The following is an 18,177-nucleotide window of genomic DNA, read 5'->3' on the forward strand; positions in this document are numbered from 1 at the left end:
GAGCTGCTCTCTAGGGGAATCCAGAGTAAGAGGCAGACAGAAACAGGAGGAAAGAGCAGAGAGTAGTTCAGATTTAATGCCTCACACTGTACCTTGGTTTCTACCTTTATTCCCAGAACCTGAACAAGTAAAAAAACAAAAAAAACAAAAAACAAAAAAAACAAGACAAATTAGCAATGCAGGGGTGAATGACTGCAGAGAATGACTTCCTCCCAAGGCCTGCCCACAGATCCCAGCCAGGGTTTGGTCCAGGACCTTTCAAACAGAGCTGGCTGCTCCAGCTCTCCCAGGTGTGTCAGGTCACCAGCCAGCTCTCCCTCTCCAGCAAGGACAAGGGCAACCCAACAGCTTACCTTGGTGTTAAAGTACTGGAAGACATTCTTCAGGATGTCTGCTTCAATCCTGGAGAGCACAAGCTCCTTGGGTGCATATACGGCTACATATCCATAGCACAGGATCAGTGTGCTCTTTATCTTCTCCACTTCGTTGTCACTGCGGTCCTGTTACAGCAGATAAGAAAGTTAATTGGGAGAGGCTAGTGGAGCACCCAGGGCTAGCTCTTCCAGCTTCTTAGGAGGYAGGAGGGCCTCTGTTCAGCTGGAAGCATCTCCAGAAGATAGGGGCCYTGATCATGTGGGCTTCAGACCTGTGCTTTCCCCTCCCATTGGTGGCAGCAGCTACTTCCAGAGTTCCAGTGGAGCAGCAGGTATGTGAGCTGCATTAACCGCTCATCTCTGGCTGCACATGAGTCCCAATTTGCCATCAAGTATTACTCCTTATAGCCATGTAGGGAAGTTGCTTGAGCCCCATCCTGGCCAGGTTACTTTGGTAGCCTGCTGTTATCTACCCTGCTAGAAAGTAGTGTTCATAGCCCCATTAGCCATTGCTACTGAGGAATTTCACATGCACCATCATCAGAGCAGCTCGTGACAGGCTCCCTCCACATCAAGATCTGCAGGGCAGCTCAGTGCTGCCAGGGAAAGGGCTCCTTTAACATGTGACAGCCTCCTCACCCAACTCCCAGGCTCTGCATGTCTTTCTGATGCGGCCCAAGGGCTCTTCTGTGCCTGGTGTTCTGCAGCTTTCCATCCATGCCTGCTATGAGCAGGGTGAGCACGTGCCATGGGGCAGCAGCATGGGCCAAGACTGCTCTGCTGCCAGCCCTCTCAAGGGCACACAGCACTAAACCTGTCCTTCGCAATCCTAGTTTTAGAGGCTGGAAACTAAAACAGCCACCAGGGTCAGAAAGGCTGGGGAAAGGCTTTTACTGCCAGTGCTCTGGGTGTAAAACATTCCCCTCTTCTGAAGGGTGCATAATGCTGCAATAGTCATGAGGGCATTACTGCCAAACACTAACCCGGGGTAACAGCCAAACCACACTCTGTATCACACCAGGGTCCCCTCAATGGATGCAGAAGCCAAGTTACAGCTTATTCAAGCCCACCCAGCAAGCAGGCAGCTTCACTGGGGTTTGACTCTACTGGAATACAGAGCTGGGAACTAGGATCTCCTTCCAGCAGTGTCTAATGCCAAAAGATCTCTCCAGAGAGGCAGAGGGCATTCCAGCCCCATGCCAAGTACACTGAAGCAGGAAATTAAGTCCTTTCCAGAGGATAACTCCAGCATACATCGTATCTGAGGAAGCCTTCACGTCCCTTTTGCTGCAGGCTGTGCCACAGCAGGGACGCCTCACCTTAAAGATACTAAACAGTCCCACGGATTTCTTGAAGATATCAGACCTAACAAAGTCTTCCAGTTTGGCAAGAGTTTCCTCCAGGTGATTTATTGCACATATCCCAAAGCAGGAAGCAAGTCCCTGGAAGAAGTGGAGAGAACACATTAGCAGAAAGCTATTAATTCAGCAGCCCCAACTGACATTTTAAAAGAGCCTGTTTACTGGTTTAATTCCAGGCACCTGAACTGTACCCAGCTGAGAGCAGTCCTGGCAGTGTTCACCTCTCCCAGATAGGGACATGCCTCCAGGAAATACAGGGCACACTACTGCCCTCCACATCTGGCCAGCACAGCTGGGCCACAGTGCATGGAAACCTCATTGCTCAGGAGGAGCTTTTGCTGCTCAGGTCCTGCGCTACGGGGTCCTTCCACTGCGTGCTCCCCGGCAGTCAGACGCGACCCACAGGAGAAAGGAGTGCGGTCGAGTGCTCCAACTGGAGCCAAGAGCAAAGCAGGCTTAGCAGGTCCTGCCTTTCTGTTAAAACCTCCAGGAGGTCTAGCAAGCCAGGCTGAAACTCCATAAACAGTTTATTCAAGGCAGCCCTTGACAGAGTTGCGTAAACTGGACCAAAGCCAGGCACCATTAGCTTGTGTTTGCACTGCACTTAAACGCAGCTATACACCAGGGTAACATTCGGCACCGGAGCGTTTGAACTGTGCACAAGAGCGCTACGCAGGGCCACGAGCAGAATCCAGCTCAGAAGGCAGCATAAAAGGAAAGTCAAGGGAGAGAGAGCAAGAGCCCTGCCAGGACTCACAGGGAAAGAGTCAGCCCGGAGCAGAGGCAGGACCAGCTGAGGGCTCTCCACAGAAGCACTAGCGCTGTGCACCTCTAGCTTGCTAGAGGAAAAAACTCTAGGACATCCCTAAGAGATGGCTAAACCCTCTTGCAGTCCTGCAGGTCTAGCATGTGCTGAACAAGCTCTTTATTGGCTGATGTGCCAAGGGTTAGGCCAATCTTCCTTGCAGCCTCAACTCCGCTTTGCAACAGGAATACAGAAGCACCAAGGCAACCACATCTGCAGAGCTCAACCCAGACCTTGACTTCCAGGCAGCAAAGTAGGGTCTGAGTTGGCTGTGAAAGTGCTGCAAATCATCAGCCACAAGCAGATAGCCAGAGCAGCCAGAYGGTGCACAGAGAGGGCAGGGTAGCACCACTGACTGCTCTAACAGTGACAGCAGCAGGTCTGTGGTGGTATAGTAGGTGTGAGGCTCAGTATAGCACAGCACAGGGAGATGGTCAGAGATGTCACTGTGCTGCCCTGGTGCAGTCAAGAGTGGCTGGGAACAAAGCTGCCCTGCAGAAACTTCTCACTGCCTAAAGATGTTCTAGAGAGCAGGGCAGTGGGGGGCACTGCTGCAGAGAGGAAGAGCAGCCCCAGAGTGAGCCCAAGCTGTTGGGCTGGAGCCCAGAGGAGCGTGAAGAGATGGGTCCTCTCCTCTGTGACAGGAACAGGCCATTACTGGAGAAAGACAATCTGGAACAAGAGCTCCACCTGAGAGGCCCTGGCTAGGCATGCATCTCTGCTCCAGAGACACGAGCCAACACTGCAGCACTGAAATGGGGAAGGTTTTGCAATTCAATTGTGCTAATTTAACAGTTGGCTGTGAAGTAACAGCGCTGAACCCATCTGACCATATGGCAAGCCAGGACAGGCAGCCAAGCCAACAGAAAACTCCTGTTTTTTTCCTGTGGCACTGGTTTAACTTCCCAAACCTGCGAGGCCACAYGAGCCCCAGCCCAAAAAACACAGCAAGAGCCAAAAGGCCCCTTTCAGCTGCAGCKAGCTGTGCTATCATGCATGTGCAGAGCCTAGCAGGCTCCCAGAAAACAGGACAGTGATGACAGCTCTGCCCACGAGATGGCAACCCAGCAGCAACAGAGCTGGACAGGCCCTCAAACTCATGCATGGCCCAGGCACAGCACTTCTAACCCAGAAACAGGCAGAGTCCTTCCTGGCACCGAAGAATTCCCCCAAGGCAGTAGCTTTATCTGCATGCTCATGACAGGGAAGCAGCACTTCCCACCCCAATCTGGGCCTGCCACTGCTTGCAGCAGCACCCCAGGGTGCCCCCATATCTCATCTGGCTTCAGGGTCCTTCTGCTGTGAGACTGCACTGCAAGCTAGGGGCTGGCTATCCTTATGTTCCAGCTCTGGGCTTGTTCATCCAGACACTGCAGACCTATCTGCAATGAGCCATGCTCCAAGAGGTACAATCTTGGGCTAGGCGCAATAGGACAGGGAAAGGGAAGGTCAGAGTGGCAGGGCTGCTCTCCTGGTGTGTCAGGAGGTCCATCAGGATGTTCGGCACAACTCCTCCTCACCTCTCGTTCTGCCTCCTCGTGGTATCTGGCCGTTTCAAGGAGCTCCTGAAGTTGCTTTTGCACGAGGTCTTTGCTTATGCATGCCCCAAGTGTTGTTCCGATGCATTTATAGAGGAAGTTCTGGAAGAGCAAGAAAAACAGTACATCCCTGTGAAACCAACACCCAGGTGAGCCCCTGAAGATAGGCTTGGCTAGGTCCCATTTAGACCCCAGGCCTGCTTCAGGAAAGCAGYACATATGCTGTGCAGCTTAAGCACAAAGCTTGCTCCTCGCAGCACCCTGGAGGCCCATGCCCCAGAGGGAAGCTGTAGGACAGAAGTCACACTGCAGAGCGGCATTGTCCAAGGAAGAGCCTGCAGACTGAGCTCAGAGCTGCAGTCAGAAAGTCAGCAGCTCTGTCTTGGAATAAGCYGTTAACCCTAGAGAGGCACCAAGCCAATTTCAGTCACTAGAGACAGGAACAGGTATAATGAAGCCTTTTTTTTCCCTCTGCAGAGAGAAAGAATCACCAGGAAAGGGGGAGAAATGAGCATAGACTTTCCAACATTGCCTCTACAGTCTCTGGTAACCAGTCAAGCCAGGCTCAGCCCTGCCTGCTCCTGCAGAAGCACCAAAGTCTGCAGCTATCACCTGCACACTGAAGATCCCTTCCTTTCCGATCCCCTGCAACAAGGTCTCCCTTGTCCTCCATCCTCATGGACTGGGAGCCTTATAGCCTTGCAGCCTGTCCCTGCACCAACACACTCAGAAACAAGGCCCTTGGTTCCTCTTCATCTGCACCAGGTCTTTGTCTGGTTCAGATCACTTCTCTTCAGCTTAATTACAGCCTTTTACAAGTCAGTGCAGTCCTTGGCCAAGTGCTGGCCTCATGAGTGCTGCCAGCCTGTTGGACTCCTACCCCCTCTCCCGGTTCCCCTGTGGGATCACCTTCTCCAGCAGAAAGCCATTGTAACTGTTCAGCTGTTTGCACATCTCCATGCTAAAYTGGCAAATCCAAGTGTTATCAGACACAGCTGTCAGCGTCTGCTGGAGGAACTGCAGGAGAAAGAAGCATCATCAGAAGACATCTTAACAGATCTGCTTCTAGCTAAATGAAGAGTCTYAGAAAGGACAGGTAAGAGCAATAGAATAAAGAAAACATGGAGAAGGRATGATATCTGTTCCCTTGGTGTTTTATGCAGCTTGTGTTAGACACGCAAGCTGAGCCTTGTCTGGACCGAGTGAATCATAGAATCAGTAAGGTTGGAAGGGACCTCTGGAAATCWTCTAGTTCAAACTCCCCGCTCAGCAGGGTCACCTAGAGCACGTTAGACAGAGTTGCATCCAGGCAGGCCTTGAATATCTCCAGAGGAGGAGACTCCACAACCTCTCTGGGAATGTGCACCTTCTCAGGATCACCAGAGGCTACCTGGCCTTTCACAGGCTGGACTACATGCCCCACAGCAGATCTTGCTCTCGCCCACTCCAGAAACATGCCTTTTTCCTCAGAGTCAGGTCTTTTCCAAGGCAATCTGCACCTAGATAACACGGCCATCTCCAAGGGAGCAGAATGAACCCTGCCCAGGTTTAATTGCTTCTCCATGCCCTATTTTAAGGTTCTCCAATTAAGTGGGGAGACACCCCTGGGACTGGTGTTCTCTGACCCGCCAGCAAGCGTGAAAGCTCCTTTTAAACTTTCCCTGCAGGAACTGCAAAAAAATCCCACACTGCACTAACCTGCATCTTTGTTTCTGAAGCGACCGGAACCGAAAACATGACAGTGAATGACAGTCTTTGACCTAACAGGGTGATTGAAGGCAAATATCTGCCTCTCTCCTGGACCAGCAAAGTCCAACCATGCACACGCTGCTGCTGACCTGCATGCTAAGTCCCAACCAGCTCTGGAGTTGATTTTAACTTGCCCTTTCTCTACTCCATAGGCCCAGAAACCCTTACCAGGAGTAGCTTCTCTTCCCATTCCTTCTGGCACAGGGATTTCTCTGTGTTCTCTAGAAGAAAGCACATTTTTACACTTGTTTCTCATCCTCACTGTACTACATGTAGCACAGGTAGAAGTATAGGGCTGACAAGCCAAACTGACTGCTCTCCAAACACACAGCATGCTGTGGGAAACCCATGGTGACATTCATCTTGTGCTTAACAMAACAAGCCTAACAACCTGAGACACAAAGGGAGTCCCATTAGGGATCAGTGGCAGCAGAGTAATTAAAGTCCCTAAAGTAAGAAGGACTTCTTTAACACCCTCTTAGGGGCTTCAGTGTACTGAGTGTCATAACCTCACATGGGCAGCATCTGTTGCTCCAACAGCAGTGAAGCCTCCCTCTCCCCCCACCATACAATCAAACTGGAATGGCCAGGGGGCTCTTGTCCTGGGACAGAGGTGGTCAGACCAGCCTGGTCACCTGCACTCCAGGGCTGCCACCTCCTCATGAGGACAGATAGATATCTGCATCCAGAGTGCTAAGGCTCTCCAGCCCCACACAGGCAAGGTCAGATATGTGYAGTCTGATTCAGGCAAGGTGCTTCCAGCAAAGCTTCTGCTGAGCAGAAGCCTCTTCCTACCTTCGATATACTCCACTAAGGGAGGAATCTTCTTGCTCCAAAGCTGGTCAAGTGCAGGGTGGACACTATAGTGCAATACATTCAACAGGCGCAGGGCTGCTGTCCCCCGGCAGTCTCCTACATACGGCTGCGAAGATACAACCTGAAGATTTTGGGATGGAAGAGAGAGACATCACTGCAAAGAAAATAATGACCAAGTTGCGAGCAAGAATATGAAACAGAACACAACAATTCAACCCTAGAAAGTGACTGGTCTCTACATCTCAACAAAATTATAGCTGCCTCCTTTTGCTCTAGTTGCTGATAGCAGAAGCACTGTCGGGAGTCTCTCTCCATATCCTGCACTCTTCCCTAGGTGAAGAGGGGAAAGGACATTTCTCACACTTCCACAAAGCAGAGGAACAGTTTTTTCAAAGCCCTATGATAACAGCTTGAAATGTGTGCTAATATAACCCACTTTCAAGGGGGTATCTAGAAAGGAGTCTGTTTTCATAACCTACATGGAGACAGTCTCACATGCAGAGGGAACGGGGATGCACCAAAACCAAGAGGTGTACAGTGCATGACCCAGTTCTGGAGCCAGACAGCTCTCTCTGAGGCAGAGGGAAGAAATGGGGCTGGGTCCAGCTGTTCACCCTACCTATTGGCTGGTGCAGGCTCTGTGCAGCACAGCCTAAGCTGCCCTTTCTCCTACTTCTTAAGGGATGGGGGAGAGATGGGGGTGCTTTCTTCGAATGTGCCAGTCACAAAAGGCAGCAAGAGTTCTGGTACCAGGCCACTTACCAGCAATCTTGTAGTTATAGCATAGGGTGAAGGAAGATTTGCTACAAACAGAAGGAAAAAAAGCATAAGACAGCATCTCTCATTGACAATTCATGGAGCAGACTAGCAGCTGTCTGGTTCCCAAGCTTCCACTCCCCCAGGTCCAGCAGGGGAGATGCCAGTACTAACCATTCAGATCGTAACGGATAAGGGATGCATTTTCTCCCTCCTCTTGCTTCTTCGTGGCCAAATACATGAGGCTCTTGCAGAGGGGAGTCAAAGCATTGGTGAAYTGGATCGGAGTCACAAACTCCAACAGGTACGGCCACAGCACCTGCCGGGAAAAGGAGAGGACCTGCATTYACCCATGCTGCTGGCACACAGCACCACAGCAAGAGCTTGGCTGCAATTCAGAGATCCAAAGGTAGAGGAGCCAGRAGATGGCAGGTCAAAGGCACTTCTGCTGACAGGGCAAAGCGCTCGAATCCCCGTGACTGTGGGCGAAAGCGGACATGGCAGACTGGCGTACAGCATGTCACACAGGTGACCTCAGGGCAGCATGGACTCCAGGTGTTCTCTGTGCAGACCGAGGCTCCAGGCCCAGTGCCAACCACCCCAASCAACAGAGGAGCACCCTGCACACTCACGTTGTTCATCCTGTCGACAGTCGTGCTAAGGAGAAAGAGTGTATTGACRCTGATACTCTGGACACTGTCGCTAGTGAAGTCATCGGCATCTGGCACCTGTTTTTTGAGTTGCTGGAAGAGAGGGAAAGCACAGGTCAGGAGGAATGCTGCAGCCAGCCAACAGCAGCCCATAAGAGCTCGATTATTCCCTCAGCAAACATGTTTCTCCAGCCATCCAGACAGCATGCTTGGCAAATAGCATGCCATCAAGAACAGGCAGAACCACTTGGGCCAGAAGCCTTCTGGTTCAGGGCTTGCCTCCAGCACTCCCTCCAGTCCCCTGTGCTCAGAGGGGCTCCACAGCTCCTGCAGCCCAACCGATCAACCTTTCCCTGCTTGAAGGGAAAGGGATGATCTGGGCACACARTTGCTTTTAATCACATCCATGTCCCTCCAGATCCAGCTAGAGGGGCAAGGCTGGGTAGAAGCCAGCCAAATGCTCACACAAGGGAGCCACTCAAACCAAGCAGGTACCAGCCTGCACCCAACCCGACCACTTGTGGGGTCAGGGAGCCAGCAAGAGCCAGAGGTTGCACTTGGCACAGCCCTGGTGCTCCAGTTGGTTTCCTCCAGCATCAGCTAGAGATGCAGGGACAGCTGGCTCAACTACTGCCCCACTTCAGCAGCAAGCCTCCACTCCTCTTTGCTCCAGAGGCAGGGGCCCCGACGAGCCATTGAGGGAAGGAAAGGGAGAAAGCTATAGTGCTGCTGTGCAAGGGGGAGCGCTCAAGAGCTGGGATGATGGAGTTGGGCACACAGACATTTTAAGGGCCCAAGGYGGACAGAGAAGCAGGGATAGCCAGTCCTGCCACTCTGGTCCCAAAGCCCAGGGAGCCTGCAGAGGGCTCAGGGTTGAGCGTGCAGCACAGCCAGGCCAGAAGGCCAAGACAAAGCAAAGCATGCAGGTGCTGCAGCCTGCCTGCTGCACCTCTAAGGACAGCGGCAGCCCGCAGCCAGATTGCAGAGCTCTGCAGGCTGCGCTGCAAGTCCAGAGACCTGGAGTCTGTAGCTGCCTCCACCATGGATCTGCCCACGCYGGTACTGCAGGGAGCCTGAGACACACACGCAGTTACAGGCATGGGCTTGCTGCATTACAGTGGGAGACTTGCCCAGTCCCTCCTGGGTACCTTTCTTTAGGAGTTTTATCCCACCTAGATGTGCTTTCTAGAAAGAGAAAGCAAGTTATTTCATTACTAGGCTCAAGGACAACTTGCCAGCAGCTAGGCCCAGTGAGAACAAGAGCTGGAGAACCAGCCCTCGCCGCAGCGCTGTGCATCAGTCCRGAGACGAGCGCACAACACATCTCCGGTACTCCGCAGGAGCCTTACCGTGTCCGAGGGGAGCGCGCACTGGCGGATGAGGTACTCCAGCATCACCTCGCCCCCGGYCTGCTCCAGGTAGCCGTGGTGAGCCATGGCACTGATCACCTGCACCATGGCCCGCTTCACCTGCGGAGAGAGCAGCGCACAAAGCATCAGTGCCAGCAGGGAGGGGAGAGGCTGGGACCAGGGGAGCTTTTTTTGTCTGCTGCAGGAGCACCCTTATCACAGCTGCCCTTAGCTCCTTCCTCCTCAGTAGAGAGGAACTTTATTACAGGTCCTGCACACATCTGGGGCTCTGCCAGCAGCAGCCAGGCACCACCAGGACAGCAGGCACACCCATCTGCCTGCTCCCTTCCACGAAGGTGTCTGGGGCGGGGGRAAGGGGGTCTGACACCAGCCCAAGGCTGCACCGCTCTCTGCACATGGCTAATCTGGCAAAACAACCCTTGTGTTTTGCAAGCAGGATGCACGCTGTGCCTGCAAGCTGAGTCACCAGCAGCGTTGCGGTCCAGCCAGAGTTACAGCTTGTGTTTACACACAGCACTTCAGGCAAGGCCATGCTTCACAGCAGCGATGCTCCCTGCCAAAAAGGCCATCTACCTCGGGCACACTCTTTGTAACTTGCTTTCTGCATCTCTGCCCCGTGTTAATGAAGCGGCATGCTCCGTCATTAGCAGGAGATACCTTGTGGGCAGTGCCAAAGCCCCAGTCAGGAGGCAGAGCAGCAGCAAGAGGCTCAGGACGCCCACACTGGTGGGCACAGAGTGCACACAGGCAACGGGCAGAATCTCTGCTTACCTTATTGTTGCTATCTTGCAGAGGAAGCTTCATAGATGCAAGAATAAAAGGCTTTTTAATCTCCATTTGAGAGGCTGAAAAAGAAGAAAGACTCAAGCTCAGTGAAGCTCCAGCGCTGTGAAGGACTTGCTGCTCCCAAAGCATCTCCCCTTCCCCAGCAGGGACAGGTTTGTCCCTTGCCTCCCCACATCTGGCTGGACAGCCARAGACTGGCTTCCTTCCCCCTAGTCTTGCAGTCAAGGATGGATTCACTTTCAACCCCCAGTGCAGCTCTTTACTGCCTGCATAGTGGTAGTAAAGACAGTTTAGGTACAACAGGCCTGCAAGGATCCAATCACACTATAAATTTATTCATGGGAGGCACCCAGAGCCCACCAAGGGGCACAAAGAAGGAAGAAACATCCTTCTTTGAGATCCCTGTCTGGGACCCCAGCCAGTCACATCACTGTGGTGGCCCCTGTACTTACAGGCGCTGTTGATGATCTGCCTCATGATGAGAAGCGTCCCCACGCGAGTCCTCTCGTTACTGCTCTCCAGCTTCGGGAGCAGGAAGGTCAGCACACGGTCAGGGAATGAACAAGCTGCGGGAGCCCAAATCCACCGTTACAGATGTGCTTCACTCACAGGCTGGTCACAAGTGCCAGTGCCTTAAGTGCTGCCTCAACATTTAGGATGCAGRCACAGCACCTCCTGCGAGGAGGTGTTCTGCCCCAAAAACCCCAATGAGCACCTGTGGGCTGCACGCCTGCGATCCAGGGCAGGGCTTTGCCTGCGACATCAGACAGCGCATCGTTCAGAAAGCACCACTGTTCCTCTCCCCGCTGACTGTGGTGGGCAGTTTCCCAAAGCAGCAGCCAGCTGCAACACAGACCTTACCCGGCCCATCCTGTTGCTCATGCACACTTGCTACTTTAACCTTTCTTGGGCRCTTTCAGCACATTTCCTGTGTGCTCCAGGGAGGTGAGGGAGTTTAAATTAAACCTTTCAACAAATACTGCCCCTTCTGTCCAAATATTTCAATTGTTACTGAAACTGGAGCAATGCTCACGGGCATTTGAGAAACACCTTGGCAGAAGAGGGGCTAGTTCAGAGCGGGGGCAGCCTGGAGACTGCACAGGTGAAGAGGGCAGCAGCTCAAACAACTCAGCTGCAAGTTTCCCATGCTTGCAAAGAAGGATGCTAGCAGTAAAGGGACATCACCCAGCTGTGACTCAGCGGCAGCTTGTCACACTGCTGCTCTTTTCCTGGCAGTTGYGTGCACTTCTGTTCGTGCCACAGGCATTCTGCAAGGAGGGATATTTTGGAGAGCCAGGGCTCCAGCCACAGAGCTCCACACACAGGCTAGGAATGTGCAAGCTGTTGGCTGCATCTCCCAATATATCCAGCCTGAGTAAAGCAGCCACAAGCAATCTAGCTTTGCAGTAAACCCATATAACACCTGCACAGGATACAGCAGCAGGGAGTAGCAGGATAGGGCTTAGAAAGCTCTGAAGAAACTGAAAACTGAAACCTTTGAAATGGAACCAAGGACCTTTGGAAAGGCCCTCCACCGGAGCACAGTCAGGTCTGAGCTCATGGGARCCCAAATGGGGTCCAGTTGGCCCCTTGCTCCACTTCAGAAGGGCTGCAGCAAGCAACACTCTCACTGGTCACGGGCTAGAGCCAGCACAGAAACCATTACCCTTCCCTCCTTGCCACTTCTCCACATGGCTAGCAGATGTCCCACATCCTCCCCCAGGGCCAGCTTTGGGGGTTTTGTAGTCCCTCACCCATTCACCACCCAGAACTGCTAGGAGGATACAGGTTGCCTAGAGAAGTTGTGGAGTCTCCATCCTTGGAGATATTCAACAGCCATCTGGACACGGTCCTGAGCAACGTGCTCTACRTGACCCTGCTTGAGCAGGGGGGTTGAACTAGATGATCTCCAGAGGCCCCTTCCAACCTCAACCATTCTGTGATTCTGAGAAAGGTCCRTGAAACTACCAGGAAAACACCAGCCTCCACAAAACACACACACGCTTCTCAGAGTTTAACCACATGCACAAGAGGCTCCGAGACAACCGCATCATGTCAGCCCTTACCGAGGACAGTGAAGCACCGAAGAACCTCTGTGTGATTTTTAATGGTCAGAGGGATAGATGGATCCGCAGGAGCACAGATCTGTTGGAGAAACACAYGGTCAGTGAGTCCACAGCAGGCTGCAGGCCCAGCTCCCCGCACTAGTCCTGTGTCACAGGCAGAAAAGTAGATCTGTGCTCAGCACAGGCAATGTGCCATGACCAAGCATGGATACTGCTTGGGGCTGGCAGATGCGACAGCATCCTCTGACACAGGAGCAAACAGTGGTGCTCCCCACACGCAGGCTCCCTGACGAGCAGCTGGCCTCCACCGTGTGTGCTCAGACCAGCAGCTTAAGACATGCTGGAGGGTACCTGGGAATTAGATGCCTGTTCAGGAGCTGCTGGCACCTGGATATCATCTCCRATGGCTTTAGTCCCTCCATTATTTAAACACATGCCACTACTCAGTCGGGACCAGCTGGCCATCCCCTTTGAAGCTTCTCTTTTAAGATGACTCAGCCCTTCTGGGTGCTACGAAGATAACTCAAGTTCCTAATTCAATTAAAGAGCTGCACACATGATATTGCAGCAAGGACAATGTACATCTGCCTATTCCGGTCTGCCAAAACAACATTTCAGTCTGCARCTGAGCCAGAGCTGCTTTGCTAAGCTGGTCACATCCTAAAGGCCTAGACCCACAGAGCTACCACATACCACACAGACATAGCTTGYCTGCCAAAGCTGTTATTGAAAAGTAGTTTCTACAAATGGCACTATTATTGCATTTGATGATCATAGATCAATGGACCAACATATGTATTTTAAAGGACAACCTCTCTTCTAGACACTTCCAAGACTCAAAGACTTTAAACTATTAATAATGTTCATGACTGAGCATGATTTAAGAGTTTAGCACTGTGACAAATCTCATTTCCCTGCAGAAGAGCACTATGGAAGAAGTCCTGTCTTGGCAGCCAGACATCAGGTCCCCATGTGCAATGCACAATCAATGCCCCCTGACTAGTCAATGTCCTAGCTGACTCTTGAAAAAGCAAGCTTTTTAAGAAGTCCACAGATATTGACTTTTTTTTTCCTCCAAGCTTCTCCTTATCTGCATGGCCAGAGCTGCTCTCGCTTCCCAGAAACTTGACTATGCCTGTGACTCCTTCAACACAGCATATAACCAAAGCTTGAGAGTTGGCAAGGACACTGGCGAACAAGAACCTTCTCAGAAGAGAAGCAGAGCCTCCAAGGGGCTCTGCTGTGCTTGCTATGCAGCCAAGTTGGCTGACACACGTAAGGCTGTGTCCAAGGTGAAAGCRTGCAGGAGGCAGGATCCCATCCTGGCTTCCAGTGGGGAACTCCCAGAAACACAAGGAAGTGAGAATAGGAGACTTCAAGGTGATGCTCACCATGGTTGATGACCTATTTGAGGATCATCCCCATGAGAAGTCAGGTGCAGGACCTGGTGCTCTCCCAGGTTTGATACTAGGATGGGAGACGCTGGCTGCACCCTGAACAGTCGGAGGAWGCTGTTCTGGGACTTGTGGTGCTCTCCACAGAGCGCAGCACAGAGCCCATTCTAACTAGGATACCAGTCCTCCCAARCCATCTCCCATTACGGGAGCTTCCCCCACTCCACTGGTATGACTGATACCACAGGCCGACACCACGGGAATCCTTGTCCAAGGTTCCTCCTCGCAGCTCAGATGAGAGGATTTCTGCACCACTTGCAACTATTCTGTGTAGCACCTTCTTGGCAGTAGCCTGAACTGTTTTTAAGCAAGTCCCTGAATCAGGTCATGCTGGACCAGGACAGAGCTCTAAAGGCTTGAAACTGAAAGAGTTAGAAGAGTTGAACAGGCTGTGTGTCCTATCTCAGGCTGACTCACGGGAAGCCTCGAGCAGTCCAAGCTTACAGCAAATTCCTGTGCTATAGCCCACAAGAAACCGCAGCTTCCCACCCCTCTGTCCTCCTGCACAGAGCCACTCACCCCCAAGCCCCTTACCTGGGGGTGCAGGGTGCCCAGCAGAGAGTCCAGCTGCATGTCAAGGCTGCGGCTGCCGATGTTGACAGAAGCTTCCAGGATCTGACAGAGGCTCTGCTCAGCAAGAGATCACTTTGCAGTTAGCATTGGGAAAGGACTCAGGACTCCAAAGGAGGACKGGGATTCAAGTGCTAGGTCAGTGTATGCCAGCTCAAAGGAAAGAAATGACTGCAGGCAAGAGCAGTGATCACAAACCCACCCTGACTACAGCTAGGAGCACAGCACAGCTTCCAGGGCAACACAGCTCAAAGTTCCCAGAAGCTGTTTCTGCCCCAAGATCGAGATACTTGCATGAGACTAGCTACTATTTCCATGAGCAGAGCCATGCTGGCAGATTGCACACAGACCGAGCCATGGCTTGGTGCACAGGCGAGAACAGAGGACCAACCACAGTACCAAGACATGGCACTGCAGCCCACCTGCAGCCCACTTCAGCCAGCCAGGTCATTAGGGACCACCATACAACACCAGGGTTCAGTAGCAAGATGGATCACAACACAGAGAGGAGCCTCTTACAAAACAGAGAGTTTGTAGGGTCTCCATCCTTGGAAATGCTCAAAAAGTAAATGGCAGCCCAGTCTAACTGGATGGAGACACTGTGCAAGCTGTACAGCACCATTAGCAAGGTAAGGGCTAAGACCCTTCTGCTGCTGGCATCCCTTGCAGCCATATGCTGTGCTCAAGGACCAGCAGAGCCACTGCCCAGCAGTCTCTCCACATTCACAGAAAGTCATCCATGCTSCCAAGCAATGCTCTGATCTGCTGCCAGGAGAGACTGCACCTATGCCGGCACACACCACCACTTACCTTGGATATGTAGAAGGCCTCTGTGTGCTTTTTGTAGAGGGCAAGAATGCCTGGGATCAGCTTAGGGAGCTGCTCCTCAAGCTTTTCACTGGGCATCAAGTAACTCATGGGTCCAATGGCCTCCACCACCGCCAGCCTCAGCTGCAGAGAGAGGTCACACCCTGCATTAGTTTGGCCTGAATCCTGAACCACAGGCCTGTACTACCACAGAACTGCCGCTCCTTATACTTTTAAGAGCCACTGAACAGAGGCCAGGGAAGCAACYGCCCCTGCCTTGTCAGTCTACGCTCAGCAGAGAAGGAGGAGGCCTGAAGACATCCATAAGCAGCAGGGCCCAGGGGGCAATCTCCCAAGCACAGCACAGGCCCAGCCTCTCCCCCAGAAGGACAGCGAAGCACACCTCAGTCACTTGTTCTACTTCCCAGCCTGGAGGTAGAAGCCAGCCCAGCACAGGGGCAAGCTACCTCCTCTGCATGCTTTGGGTATGGGCAAGAGGACAGAGGGAACCAAGCAGAGCTGCAGGCCYCAAGGAGAAAAGCATCAAGTCCTAYGTTAGAGCCAGGGGCTCATTTTTCTGGGAACCGCATCCTTACCACGGGGACACAGCCGAGAAGCAACAAGATGGAGAACAGATTAACAGTCTCCATGCTGGCATCAGCCAAGCGCCCCTGCACACAACACTCAGGGCAGTTCCACCACACCATCAGTCCTCACAGGCACCACATCCGCACCTTGGCTTCCCGGTGCTGCAGCCAGCTGTTGAAGAGCACTTCATATGCACTGAATATCTCATTTGAGAAGGTGTCCTTCCTGACTGTTGGGTCTGGGGCCTTGTCCAAGTTCGCCAAGTATTCCTGGATGCTCTCACTGAAGTGCTGCAGAGCTACAAGACAGATTCACTTATTTAGACCCTCCACACCTAAAAGGCGGTGTTTGTTTTAGTCCTATAGAAAGCAGATGGTTGAAGTGCTGTTTTCTAGGCAGCATCTCAAGGGACAGCATATGCACCAAGACTCTTCCTGGCAAGCTTTTGGCACCCCCCGAGAGAAGCCCTGGCTATGAGAGATGCTGGCAGATAGCCATGCAATAGACACTACACTGCTTTTCTGCTTCCTGGTCAGGACAGATGCAACAGCTCCAGAGACTTAGCCCCATTTAGCCATTGGGAGCCTGTATAAGCCACACATGTTTTCCTAGGCATTCATTAGCTAGGCCAGCCAAGTACTACAGCCACTCAGTCACATGCAAGTCAGCACAGGTCCTCACCTCAACTGGTTGTTCTAGGCCCTGAGCCAGCAAGCATTGCACCTGAATTGGTATTATTTTTCCTGTTGCAACTTGGACCAGCAACTAGAGCATGTTTGTGTAGAGGCATGGTTCCTGGCTCAGACACAAGACTCACACTAGAACTATTGAATGGGATATCTAGCTTCCCTCTTCCCTCTTTGTCATGGCTTTACGCAGTTCCCCAACTGTCCAAGGGATCACCTAACACCAGGAAGCATCCCAGCTGGCAGCCGAGAAGGGCTGGACATGCTCCCCTAGTTTTACTTGGGGAGTTACCTGGCAGCTGGAGGCACTTACTGGGACATCAGCGAGGATCCAACAGGGCTCCCAGCCTCTCTTGCACCAGGCCTTGCTCTAGATATTGCAGCAAGAACCTCGCCGAGCTGGGCTTTGCACTGCTGCTGCACACGCACGCGGCCAGCCTGCTGCGGCAGGCACGCACGCAGCCCGGCTCCAGGCAGGCTTGTCCACGCWGTCCTCCACAAACGGCTCGGAGGCACAGCCTCACGCCGCTCGACAGYGAGCCCTGCCTTGCTGCACTGGTTTAGCGCGGCGCCCTGCTGCACGTTGTACCTGCTCAAGGAGCTCCTTCCCCAGTGCTGGGCAGGCTGCGGTGCCAGTTCCCAGCATTCCCGTACACCGGGGTACGTGCACAGACCGTTTCYGTGTGCTGCCGTGGACCACGGGTGGTCTCACAAGTTCTGTTTGCTCGTGCTGCTCCTAGCCCCAGCACCTGGGAATTACTTCCCTGCTAGCTCATGCTGAGCCGCCAGGCCCTGAAAGGCTCTTGCACAAACAGARATGACTCTCCCGAGCTGGACACCTCTGTCCTGGAGGCGTTTCCCTTCCTTAATCCCCCTCAATACACAACCAGTCTCTTTTAGCTTAGCTACTCTTCACCACCAGGACTGCAGCAGGGTAGGGGCCCGAGCTTGCCGAGGCAGCAACCCGCGACCCACCACAAGACACAGGTTTYGCAGACACAGCCGCCAGGGTCAACGCGCTACCAGCCCTCTGCAGAGATCACGCACCACATCTCGCCCGGGCATTTCGCCCAGACTCGCCTCAGCAGGCCAGGAGCCTCTCCCGACCACCACCCTCGTTTTGGGGTTCCCCCGACGCTACCACCAAGCCACGCGAAAACAGCCGGCGGCACTGCCCTCGTGGCCGTCCCTGCCCCAAACCACCCCACATTGCAGCTTCCTCCTCCCCCCAAGCCAGGCGAAGTCCAGGCAGGTCCTGCCTCAAGACCAGTGATTCGGGCAGCAGCTCCCTTGACTCTGGCCGGAGAAGGGTATTTTGGAGGTCAATCTGAACACCCGAGCTGGGCTAGCGTCCCAGCTCCCGGGGGCYGGCAGCAGGACCAGAGGCTCCCGAGAGGCAGGAGACAGCCACCATGAGCGTCGCGATGGGCTGCTGAGCGTCCAGAGCACGAAGCGTGCGGAGCAATGCCGAGGCAGGCAGGAGAGCGCACGGATGAGCCACTGGCTCAGCTCCTGCTCCAGAGGAGAGCTGGCCCTGCCACCTCCAATCTGCGCACCGGGACCTCGTCCCACCCCAGCACAGGGACAGGCCGGCAGCACCCCCAGGCAACTCCTCCCCGGGGAGGACGAGCCGCTGCCCTGCACCAGTCCTGCGGGACCCAGTCATCCCTCCATGGATAGCCAGGACGCACGGCGTTGGCCAGAGAAGGGGAAGTGCGTCCGGCTCCTGCCAGAAAAGAGCTGAGCATGGGTCACCCCGGCTCCTCCGGAGGGAAGGAGGGAGGGAGGGAGGGATTGCACA

General features: G+C 53.4%; 1 protein-coding gene across 3 annotated transcripts in view; it reads right to left on the reverse strand.

Moving 5' to 3' along the window:
- MROH1 (maestro heat like repeat family member 1) overlaps positions 1-18,177 on the reverse strand; it is a 55,226-nt gene that overhangs the window by 28,051 nt on the left and 8,998 nt on the right. Inside the window, exons 6-23 of one of the 3 annotated variants that reach the window (XM_085317786.1) lie at positions 15,837-15,988; positions 15,106-15,246; positions 14,260-14,352; positions 12,272-12,350; positions 10,658-10,771; positions 10,191-10,264; positions 9,399-9,518; positions 9,067-9,234; positions 8,032-8,142; positions 7,574-7,718; positions 7,406-7,446; positions 6,623-6,764; positions 5,996-6,048; positions 4,988-5,095; positions 4,061-4,180; positions 1,694-1,816; positions 354-500; positions 93-119 (exon numbers count right to left, since the gene is read on the reverse strand). In XM_085317786.1, coding sequence (XP_085173912.1) covers positions 93-119; positions 354-500; positions 1,694-1,816; positions 4,061-4,180; positions 4,988-5,095; positions 5,996-6,048; positions 6,623-6,764; positions 7,406-7,446; positions 7,574-7,718; positions 8,032-8,142; positions 9,067-9,234; positions 9,399-9,518; positions 10,191-10,264; positions 10,658-10,771; positions 12,272-12,350; positions 14,260-14,352; positions 15,106-15,246; positions 15,837-15,988 — 1,958 coding nt within the window. The remainder of the gene's footprint in view (positions 1-92; positions 120-353; positions 501-1,693; positions 1,817-4,060; positions 4,181-4,987; positions 5,096-5,995; positions 6,049-6,622; positions 6,765-7,405; positions 7,447-7,573; positions 7,719-8,031; positions 8,143-9,066; positions 9,235-9,398; positions 9,519-10,190; positions 10,265-10,657; positions 10,772-12,271; positions 12,351-14,259; positions 14,353-15,105; positions 15,247-15,836; positions 15,989-18,177) is intronic. The other 2 variants (XM_085317787.1, XM_085317788.1) reach the window with 2 other exon arrangements.

Source organism: Rhea americana, unplaced genomic scaffold (genome assembly GCF_003343005.1).
Source record: "Rhea americana isolate MKP2758 unplaced genomic scaffold, rheAme1 scaffold_505, whole genome shotgun sequence".
NCBI classification, from domain to species: domain Eukaryota; kingdom Metazoa; phylum Chordata; class Aves; order Rheiformes; family Rheidae; genus Rhea; species Rhea americana.